General features: G+C 49.7%; 1 protein-coding gene and 1 pseudogene across 1 annotated transcript in view; both read right to left on the bottom strand.

The window, feature by feature from the left end:
* The window catches only part of CASP7 (caspase 7), a 29706-nt gene extending 19285 nt beyond the window's left edge, over positions 1 to 10421 (bottom strand). The window contains exons 1-2 of the mRNA XM_059398633.1: positions 10337 to 10421; positions 4087 to 4196 (exon numbers count right to left, since the gene is read on the bottom strand). Coding sequence (XP_059254616.1) covers positions 4087 to 4196 — 110 coding nt within the window. The 5' untranslated portion in view covers positions 10337 to 10421. The remainder of the gene's footprint in view (positions 1 to 4086; positions 4197 to 10336) is intronic.
* LOC132016948 (U4 spliceosomal RNA) lies at positions 1268 to 1400 on the bottom strand (annotated as a pseudogene).
* Positions 10422 to 11598: the final 1177 nt, after the last annotated feature.

Raw genomic sequence — 11598 nt, 5'->3', positions numbered from 1 at the left:
AACAGGTCATGATCCCAGGGTCCTGGGATCGAGTCCCACATCGGGCTCTCTGCTCAGCGGGGAGCCTGCTTCCCTCTCTCTTTCTCTGCCTGCCTCTCTGTCTACTTGTGATCTCTATCTGTCAGATAAATAAATAAAATCTTAAAAAAAAAAAAAGAAAAAAGGTACAGCACACTAGAATACAGAAGACTATGAGGGCTTATTGACTTTACCAAAGGATGTAAGGGGGTTAAAAAAAAAAACAAAACCCATATCACAGACTGTATCTATTTTTGCAAAATGATGCACCTGTAAGGCAGAGGTCTTCAAACAGGGCACTAAAAGACCTTCCAAGAGGTGCAGACATAGGCAGCTTTAAGGAAATGATCAGATCCTCAATTTCCATATGCATTTTTCCTAAAACTTGTCTGATTTACTGCCTCTCCTTTCTCATCCTATCTCCCAATATATGAAAAAAGAACAGAATCTCATCCATCCTAATTCCCAGATGATGTCAAAACCTCCATATCCTCTAACAAACAGACAATTCAAGTATCAGCGTCTGTGGGTCTCCTTGGATGAGACACCACGATGGGCTTCCTATTTGTGTAAGAGTCTAGAGAGGGTGAAGGATGGCATTAGACATGGGGCTGTCTGGGGACACACTGGGCTGTTCCAAACTCAATTATATGTTTAAAAATATACTAATAAAAATATGTAACGTAGTAGAATGGAATGGGAGTGATGTGGTTTTTATATGACTTTGATTTTTTTTATCCCCTGATTATTTCCAACGACTATCAGTTTTGGGCTAGATTTCTGGGACAGCAAATAAGCACTGATTCAGGGAGGTAAACACAGCACTTTCTCTGTGCCTTTCCTTCCTGCTTCCTTCCCTCTCTCCCCGCCATCCATCCATCCATCCATCCATCCATCCATCCATCCAATTTTCCTTCCACCCACGATCCTCCAAGAATCAGAAACATGGTTGGTTGTCATAGGGATACCTAATAACACATTTGCGGAACTGAAAATGGTATCAGACCTTTACTGGTTGAAAGCAAATCTGGTGAGGTTGATTGGTTTGACAAGGACTGGCTTTGTCAACTGGAAGACAGAACACACATTTTACCTAAGTGAATGAGCTACATTTGCAGCTGCCAGGCCTTAACAATGAAATATTTTAAAAAGCAGATAGTTTAAAATAAGCATTTACCAAAAAGGGGGAAAAAAGCACACCAACACATGTTTAGCAGTGTTGTTTTAATTATCTTATCTCTGTCGGGGATATCTGGGGTTACAGAAGTTGCCTCTAAGGAAAGAGGAACAGGTGTAATGTACAGTTCTGAGAAGTTTTCAAGTAGCAATAATCGTGCCTCGGATGAACCTCATTGGCTACGATATTGCCGCTGCGGAAAGCTTTTCGAGAAGTTTTGATGAAGCCTTCTGAGTGTACTTCCCAGAAAGGAAAAAAAAGTAAATGTTTCTAAGGGCTGAATAACATTCTTTTTGTAAGTCAGGTAATTTCTAATCATTCTCAATGCAATTGCAGAAGGAACTAATTGATTTGTCAGTTTTTGGCAGAGAACTTAGAAGGAATTCAAAGAATTAAGCGGCATTATTAGAGCAGAACTGCTGTCATCCCATGTACTCATTCACGGTTTCTCAGCGCTTCTACCCCTAAAAATGACAAATATGCAAAAGAGGGGATATGGAACTTCCTTATTCTAGCAAGGACTATTTGTCCATTTATTTGTAAACTAGCTTTTAAAAGCCTGCTTTCCCATGATAAGTTGCAATTTAAATGCAATTTCTATGTATTATTGTGATGAAGAACAATTTTATAGCACTGATGACTTATCAACATTTTCGTTTGGACCAACTGGGAATCAGTAATAGCCAGGACAGAAACTTAGTCTAGGAGAAATTATTAGTAACTTAATACAGGAGAAATTTCTTTTAATACTCCTGATACTTGGAAAAAGGCCTTATAATTTATGCATCTGTTTACGTGCACAGCTATATGATACAGAGATTCATGATGAGGTGAGCAATAAAAGACTTTCAAGCAACTACACCCATTACAGCAGAATAAAATGCTATGTGGGAAGGAAAAACAAGAGTTTGAGGAAAAAAGAAACAACAAAAATTCTAGCTTAATGGAGAAATGTGGTTATAAAACGCCTGTGGACGGGGCACCTGGGTGGCTCAGTGGGTTAAGCCTCTGCCTTCAGCTCAGGTCATGATCTCAGGGTCCTGGGATCGAATCCTGCATCAGGCTCTCTGCCCAGCAGGGAGCCTGCTTCTCCCTCTCCTTCTGTCCAGTCACCCCACTCACACACACACACTCTCTCTCTCTCAAATAAATAAAATTTAAAACAACAACAACAAAAAACTCTTGTGGATTTAGATTCCACTGTATACACATAAACAAGTGATTTTTAAATGTCAATAGTTACAACACACTGGTTTTCATAATTTCTGGCAAGTATACCACAAGGCTTTATCAAGCCTTGTGAAATGGCCATTACACAGTTCCTCTTCCTTTGTCACCACGGGCAACCTGCTTCACCCAAAGCCTCAAAGAGTTGGGAAAACTGAAATATTCTCACATCATTCACAACTATCTGACAAGAAATTTCTGTGTTGCCTTAAAATGGATGAGTGCACGTGTAGTTCTCTGCAGCTACGTGAATGAAACACCTGATGGGCATTGTTCTAAGGGGCTTGCACTGGGGAGGGGTTTAGCTTGGATGGACTGATCTGATGGCTTTCAAAATTTTTCAGGGGTTGGAGCTGTATGTTCTGATCATTTTCTCTCTCTTTTTTTTTTTTTTTTAAAGATTTTATTTATTTATTTGACAGAGAGAAATTACAAGTACACTGAGAGGCAGGCAGAGAGAGAGAGAAGGAAGCAGGCTCCCTGCCGAGCAGAGAGCCCGATGTGGGACTCGATCCCAGGACCCTGAGATCATGACCTGAGCCGAAGGCAGCGGCTTAACCCACTGAGCCACCCAGGCGCCCCCTGATCATTTTCTCTTGACCGTAAATGGTTACCAAGGCCAGTGGAATTCGGGTCCAGGATGTTGGGGCTCTTCCCACTTTTTCGAGTCTTGTCTGGGATGGTAAGACCCCAGGGTCTCTCCAGGATGCTGCAGGGAGCCAGGCTGCCCCTCATCGCCAACTCTTCCCCTCCTGAGCACTGCTTGGGAGCACTCCCTGACCTCAACTTTTATCTCTGTCACTGTCCTTCCCAGGTGGGGTCTGGATTAGGAGATGCGCAATAGTCAGATGCTTCTGACCCACAAAGCACTCTAGCTTCTGGCCAGGAAGCCCGACTGCCTGCCATTCCATGACCAGGGTTGAAGGGAGAAAGGGACCCCTCTCCCTGTCCTTGCGACCACCTTTAGCTGGAAAGCACAGTAGAACTGTTGATGATGCTGGTACCGTGTACGTTCTAATCTCTGTCATCAGAGAGGCAAGCAAGCAAACCTCTTTGTGCCTCAGTTTCCCGACCTATTAAGTGATGATAACAACAGAACTATCGCCTGAGATTGTGAGGGCTACAGGCAACACTGAGCCGGCATACAAGAATGTAATAAAAGAAGCTATTATTCTTACTAAATGCAGTATTTAGAATTTTAGAAGTGAACTCCAGAAAAGACAAGGTGAGAATCACTAGACAGGCAGCTTCCTCCATTGGAGTGCTACCCTAAAACCCCATCCTGTGTCCCTGGATTCCGCTTTTCAGCGGAAATCTAGCCCCAACTGGCAGCAGCAGCCCATAGACTCTGCCGCAAAGGAGGTCAGCTGCAACTCACCTCCACCGAGGGCAGCTCCTTACTCCTGGGCGGCTGCTGTCCAGAGGCACAGCCACTGAGCAGGAAGACCCCCATCCCCCCGACCCAACCACCAAGTCTGGCTTGCTCCCAGAGACAGAGAGTGCACATGGTTTCCTAGTGTTGTCACAGACAGCTGGCAGGATTTTGTACAAATCTTCTAGGTACAGCATAGACCTCTGGCCCAGAGGATCCCTCACCCGTGCGTGTGTGGCAATGGCAGAGGCACGGCAGGCTGAAGAGGCCCAGGCCGAGGAAGGAAACTTACCTGAAGAGTGACGGGACAAAGGAGGACCGGTCTGGCTTGGCATCAACTGCATCTGGGCTGCCTGTGTCCCCAGCTGCCTGCTCCACACCACAGCCTTGATCATCTGCCATCTGGAAGGAGAAAAACCAACCACATGGTCAGTATTTAGTGGCATCACTAGCCTCAGGATATTTCTAAGCAGCACTCACTAGGGACACAGTTTTTAATTAAAATGGCAGGTGGGCCACCTTGCATATTTAGGTTCTGGGGGATCGTGCACCAACAAGTCATTCAAATGCTTGAGCACCAGCTTTATTTCCAGCATTGTTCGAGAGATGGATGAGACAGCAGCAAAGGAAACAAAATCCATGCCCTCGGGGAGCGTTGCATTGGGCCTCCATGGCCTCCAGGATTTTGTTAAAGGATCCCTGTGTAGGAGAAGCTGTGGGAGTTCAGTTTAGGTTTGTAGGACAAGAAACTCTCCCCTACATTCCCGACAGCTTATAAGGTGCTTATCCTCTTCCTGGCATCACTCAAACCCAGTTCAAACACAACAGCAACCTGGGGTACAAAGCTGTTTGTATCAGATTCTTTTACTTACATGGTTGTACCAGAAGAGATTTCCATAAATTATTCTCCCACTCAAGAATCTTCAAGAGAGCCCTACAATCTAAACCCATTTCCTTGAATTTTAAGACCCCATCTTATCTAGTACTGGCGCCTGCAAACTATGACCCACCACCTGTTTCTGCAAATAAAGCTTTATTGGAATTCAGAGATACCCATCCGTTTACATACTGTCGGCAACAAGAGTTGAGCAACTGTGGCAGAAACCATGTGGCCTGAAAAGCCTAGAATATTTACTACCTGGCCATTTCACAAAAATGTCGGATCTCCTACTAATCTACTATTCCCTCTACTTTAAAGAATAAAAAATAACTGTAAGAATAGAAACCGACTGGGGCACCTAGTGACTCAGTCTGTTGAATGTCAGCCTTTGGCTCAGGTCGTGATCTGGGGGTCCTAGCACCAAGCTTTGTGTCGGGCTCCCAACTTGGTGAGGAGTCTGCTTCTCCCTCTGCCTCCCACCCCCTGGCTCATTCTCTCTCTCTCTCAAATAAATTAATCAAATCTTAAAAAAACAGAAACTTAATTATTATTTATGTAATTGTTTTGTGAGCATTACCTTAATTTAACACTCTCAATAATGCTGTTAGACCACCCCCGTGATCACTGTTCTTTGAGATGAGGTAGGCGAGGCTAGAAAAAGATATCTAGCTTGTTCTAGGCTACATAACTTCAATCTGAAGCCAGCAGTAGGCACCCCAGAGTACCCGCCACCTCTACCATTACGCCATGCAGCCGCTCAGTGTCTTCAGCATATTATGTTCATTTCAGGTCCTGTCTTTCTGGAAGTCACCACCCACATGTTTGCTGGACAGGACATCTCTGCCCAGCGCCCAGCTTGCTAATAATCAGTCCTCAGAATTCAGCTAAAATGGCAGCACCGCAGGGCGATCTACCTTGAGGACACCTATTGCATCAGCTCCCCCCACCCCCATTGTCTTTATTTGTCTTTTGTTTTCACTCTGCTTACTGTTTAGCTCAAACAAGACAGTTCTAAGTTCATCCCAGCAGAAGCCCCCAACACACAGAAGGTGCTTACTGAATAAATATTAATTGACTGGAGTGGTTAGAAACCCAAGGCCCAAGGGAAAAGAATCAGCTAAAAGTGATACAGCCGGTTGGAAGAAGAGGCCTTGAGTTCTGAGTTGGCATTGTCACGTCACCCTGCAACTTCCCTTTGGGGTGAGCTGGAGAGTGAGGAGGGAACTGAGAGGGAGGGAGGGTCCCCCACTGGCTCTCTCCAAGGACTATGGGAAGCCAGGTGGCCATCTTGTTTCTCAAGACCCAACCCAAGCATCCGGTTGGTGGCGGTTAGATTTTTCAGATTAGAGTGCAAAATATTTCTTGAAAACAGAGATAACCTCATCCCTGGGGCGGAGAAGCATAAACCCAGGCATGCAGAAACACTCAGTAGGTTTTATTTCATCCCCTTTATATAGACCGAGTTACTTTTCCATGGGGATTGTCATTAGCAAAGCACAGAAATATTTTAAAAATTAGCAAGTTAGAGTAGGACAAAATCCATCAGAAAAGGACGCTACCTTCGACATGTGGTATTTAAGCCTTGGGCCTTTTGCTGATGCTGTCTTCAAGGCTGAGTCTGGGACATTCAATGATAAAACAAGAGGACCAGTTTTTTAAGAAAGGACAACCCTAAACAAAACAGCTCCTAAGCAAGCCAGACATTGGTTCTGATGTTGGGGGAGCGCTGAAAAGAGTTTTGTTGATTCCTCTTCATTCATTCAGCGAATGTTTACTGGGGGTCTCACACATCAGGCTGGGTGCTACAAGTCAGGGATGCAGCTGCGGGCACAGTGACTTGGTGCTGCCTTGATGGGGCTTTGAGAAAAGGATGGCACAGATGTCATGCTGCCACGACAGTGTCACGAGGAGCCACTATCTGTGGCCACATGAGGGAACTGGACTTAGCCTCGGAGGAATTAGGGAAGGTTCTCAGGGGAGGGGATATCTGACCTGAGGTCTGAGAAGGGGAAGCCGAGAGGGTGGGGACAGGGCTCTGCAGGCAGAGGGGAGCTGCACACATGTTACATCAGAGCAGGGGTGAAGCTGAAACTCCTCTTCTTTCCCAGCCCTATGGATGGGACTTTGGATTTCCCCACCAGGACATAATATTTAGGCTTATTTCAATGGTTCCATGCGGGGGTGGGGGGGTGCTTTCCAGAGCTCTCCCTCCAAACACGAGGCCACAGGAGTCTTCTGTGTCTCTACTTCCTAGACAGTGGGGACAGCAAACGTACAGTGACTTTGACTCCTGTGAGGCTGGGCTTCATTTCTGGGTAAAATCAAGTTCACTCGAGACATGGGTGCCGGCCCAGTGGTGCCTAATCTTGGCCACATCATTTCGGTCAAGCCCAGACTTGGTGTTGACCCTGTATTTCCACTCACCCTCAGAACCTACCAAGAAAATGCAGGCCTATCTCACCTCTGCTGCGCCTGGAGAGGGCAGGCCTACTGTTGTTCTCTAGTGTCTGTTGCCTTTGTAGGGCTCAGGCTGCCAAGACAGTCAGTCATGGAATGGCTGCTATTCATGTGTGTCTTCAGTGAAAGGTGTCTATCTTCTCTTTAAATGAATCAATATGTGATGCTCAGAAAGCATTAGATTATTTTATTTTATTTATTTGACAGAGATCACAAGTAGGCAGAGAGGCGGGCAGACCGTGGGGGAAAACAGGCTCCCCGTCGAGCAGGGAGCCCAATGTGGGGCTCGATCCCAGGACCCCGAGATCATGACCTGAGACGAAGACAGAGGCTTAACCCACTGAGCCACCCAGGTGCCCGCTCAGAAAGCATGAGAGCTGCCAGGAGCTCTGTGTAAGCCCTCTACGTTAGCTATTGCCATTCTTGTCACTAGAATCCACTAGGACCCTATCTGCAGACTGAGAGTGTATCTTAATCATCCTTTTTTTCTTCTAGTCATAGTAAAGTGCCCAGTATACAGTGGGCACTTAATAAATATTTTTTGTTCCCTTTTAAAAAAAAAATTTATTTATTTATTTGACAGAGACAGCAAGGGAGAGAACACAAGCAGGGAGAGTGGGAGAGGGAGAAGCAGGCTTCCCGCTGAGCAGGGAGCCCCGCGGAGGGCTTGATCCCAGGACCCTAGGATCATTACCTAAGCTGAAGGCAGGCGCTTAATGACTGAGCCACTCAGGCACCCCCGACCCATTTTTTTTTTAAGAGAGCGAAGGTGGGGGGTTGGCAGAGGGAGAGAAAGTCTTAACCAGGCTCCATACCCAGCCCTGAGGCTGATACCAGGGGCTGGAGCCTGAGATCCTGAGATCATGATTCAAAGTCAAATCGCGAGTCAGATGCTTAACAGACTGAGCCACTCAGGCACCCCAATAAATATTTCCTCATAAATGTTTTAACTAAAATGTACTTAAAATGCTTAAGTCATTCAGTGCCCTGAATGAATTGTTGGTACAGGACAGACAACACGACCAAGTTCAGAGGCCAGTCAGGGGAGGGGCAGATCAGGGGTTAAACTGGCTCCTCCAGCGATTAGCCATGGGGCCTTGAACAAAATGCTCCATGTCTCTGAGCCTCAGCTTCTTCATCTGTGAAATGGGAAGAAAACGATGCCACACCACAGGCTGACTGTGGGGATGAATGGAGAAATGCACGTTAAGTGCTAAGCCCAGGGTAGCACATTCTAGATGTTCCCCAATTATTCCTCCTTATCACCACTGTTGGCAGAACTCAAGACTAAAAAGCATTCATCTGTCAACCTTCACCTATATTTTAAAATCACATCCACATCTTAAGCAGCTTTTGTGGAGAAAAAAAAATTCCTCCAGCGATGATTTCTAAATACATTTTCATAGGCGACTGGTAGGCACTTCTGGTCGGAAATCACTTCGCGGCTATATCCTGAACTGGTTTTTTTATCCCCACGGGTAGGAGGATGGACTCACTGCAGCTGCTTCCTCTGAGAGGTGACCTAACACAACCTGCACCCACCCTTGTCCCGGTGGAGACAATCCCCCTGAAGGCTCAAAGAGAAGCTGCCCTGATGGCCTCCACGTTCACCGTTGGCACTTGGAGAAGGGGCTCTGCTGGCACGCGAGTACCCCCATCGCCAGAGGCTCAAAGCCCTGCTAAGCAGGCTGGCTCCTTCCCCGCATGTTGCAGAAGAAACATCGGATTCTTGAGAGTTTAAGGAACCTGCCCCGGGGCCGCACAACTAACAGGAAGCAAAGCTGGATTATGAACCCAGGTGACCCAGGTGAGGGCTGTCTATGCGGGCTGAAGTTCAGGAACCCCTGAAGGAGGAAACAGCCTTTAAGTAAACAAAGTTCAGGGCCGCCTAGTCCACCAGAGCAATGACAACCTCAATACAAAGGTCGCCTGGGGTCCTGCCTTTTTTCACTTCCTCCAGGGATTTTCAAGAGCCCTGCACCTGCGGCCCCGGCCGGGCTGACAGCAGCTCCCCGCACACGGAGCCCAGACCGAGGCACTGCCCTGTGCGCCATCGCCTCCTTCGATCCTCGCAGCGACCCTCAGCCCGCGGTCAGCACCGCTCCCCTTTAACGGACAGGCACAGGGAGGCCCACAGCCGACAAACTGGGGCGCGGGGACCCGCGCTCAGACAGCCCTGGGGGCGCTCGCTGGCCAGCCCGGCGAGATCGCGATCTCCTCCCGCCGGTCTCAATCCACGCCCCCTTTTCCAAATCCCGCGGCCAGCCGGGAAGGGAGGACCTGCGGAGCGGAGCGAATGGTGCCCGGCCCTCTCCCCAAAGTGTCCGCGCAGGCCGGCCGAGGGGGGCGGCTCGGGGGTGGTGGTGGGAGGAGAGCCGGCCCGGGGGCGGGAGGGGCGCGGGGCTGGGTGGGAGGGAGGCGCGGGCGGAGGCCGGGAAGGAGCGCGCGCGGCTCGGGCGGAAGGGGCGCGAGTGGAGGCGGGGGCCGAAGTTACCGTGTCCGCCGCGGCCGGGCGGCCCGAGCTGGCGTCCGTCTCGGTCCCTCCGCCGCGAGGGTCTGGGGCTGCCCCAGCGAAAGCGAAAGTAAAAGGCCGGGCGCGGCAGGAGGCGGAGTCGCGCGGGGCAGGGGCAGGGGCCCGGGCCCGGCCGGGCCGCGGGCGCCGCCTCCTCCTCGCCGGTGCGCTCCCCGGGGTCGCTCGCGAGCCCAGCGCCGCCGCTCCACCGCGCGCCCCGTCCCGGGAGGGCGCTCCCTGCAGAACCGGTCGCCGGGTCGGCACCGTGGCCCGCGCGCGTCGCCCGGGGGGAGGGAAGACGCGCTGGCGAAGTTGGCCGCGCCGCCGGAGAGCGCGCTGGGTGAAGTCGGCCGACAGCTCTACGACCCCGACGCCGCGCTCACAGCCCCCGCGGGAGCACCTTCTGCACCCCCAGCGGTGCTCGGAGTGACCCGGGAGCGCGCTCTGAAGACCGGCTGCGGGGACTTCGCGGCGCTCGACGACGACCCGGCGCCGGCCAGGGGCGCCCGTCCTTCTCTCCTGCTGCTGCTGCCCCCCGTCTACACCTCCCCTCGGGCTTCCGCACCAGTACCCGGTACCCAGCCCCACAGCCAGAGCACTTCTCCCCAGCCAGGCCCCCGACCCCAGTCTGTGCTGTTGGCGCCCCAACCCTGGGGAGGAGGGATGCTCGGCGCCCGCAGCGGCTGAAGTTACCTTCTCCGGGGCCGGGCTTCTGGGGCCAGCCGTGGAGTCGCGGGTGGGTTTCCCGTGTCCGCTCTGGGGGCGCCTCGGTTCGCGCGAGGACGGTAGGCGAGTTCCCGCCTCTCAACGGGGCGAACTTGTCCGGAGGAAGCGCCGGAATCAGTCCCGCTAGATTTAATGAGCGCCCCCAAGTGTCAGCCGCTGGGCATGGGGCCCTGACTGTGCATCGTGGGACGGACCCTGCACTTCCGCGCTCCCACCTCGCCCCTACCCCTCGCGTAGGTGCACGCGCGCGCGCGCACACACACACACACACACACACACACGCACGCACTACTCACACTTTTGCCTTTCTTCACCCTTGGGCCTCCAGCCGGCGCCTCCAAAGCCTTTCTTTCCCAGGCTCCTCAGGACCGCAACTAATTAATTCGGTCACACCGCGGTGTGATTTTGTGATTTTTGTGATTTTTATCAATGTCAGAAATAATTGCTTTTAAAGAACTTTGTACACTTTGAATCTCTCATGGCGTGAGATCAGGCAAGAACCACATCTTGTCTTTGTGTTTGGGGACTTCACCCTGCGCCTCAGACTTCAGGATTGTCTCTAGAATCTCGCCAGGTAAGGACACTTTTTTGGTTTAAGGAAGACTGGCAGCAGGTAGGGGTAGGGCATAATTATAATTTATTAACTTCAGCAAAAATCTCTAATTCCTGAATATTTTAAACAGTTACACTATTTCCCATGTGGCCAATGCAGTAGGCTGAAAGTTTGTGTCCACTGCACCCCCATTAATATGCTGAAACTTAATGCTCAAAGTGCTGGCATCTGACATTCAGGAGTTATGGGTGGGGCCTTTGTGAAGAGGATTAGTGCCCTTAACTTAAAAAAGGCTGGACAAAGCTTTCTAGCCCCTTCTACCGTATGAGAACATAGGCAGAAGTTGCTGTCTGCATCCCCAAGGAGAGCTCTTACAACAACCTGGTTATGCTGGCACCCTAACCTTGGACTTCAAGCCTCCAGAACACTGAGAAGTAAGTTCCTGGTGTTTATAAGCTATGTGGTCTGTAGTATTTTGTTAGAGCAGCCCACACAGATGAAGACAGGTTGTGTTACTCTAGCATCTGTATTTCTGGAATGTGTGTGATAACGAAGTCTTGTAGACACTCAGATAATTTACTTTCTAAAGGAATTCAATTGCAAATCATTTAAGAAATGAAAACTCCCTACAGTAAAGAAAATTCATTACTGATTTATAAATTTAAGTTTGAAACAC

This window comes from Mustela nigripes, chromosome 4, assembly GCF_022355385.1.
Source record: "Mustela nigripes isolate SB6536 chromosome 4, MUSNIG.SB6536, whole genome shotgun sequence".
Classification (NCBI taxonomy): domain Eukaryota; kingdom Metazoa; phylum Chordata; class Mammalia; order Carnivora; family Mustelidae; genus Mustela; species Mustela nigripes.
Note: the sequence above shows the minus strand (reverse complement) of the source record. Positions and strands in the feature narration are given on the sequence as shown.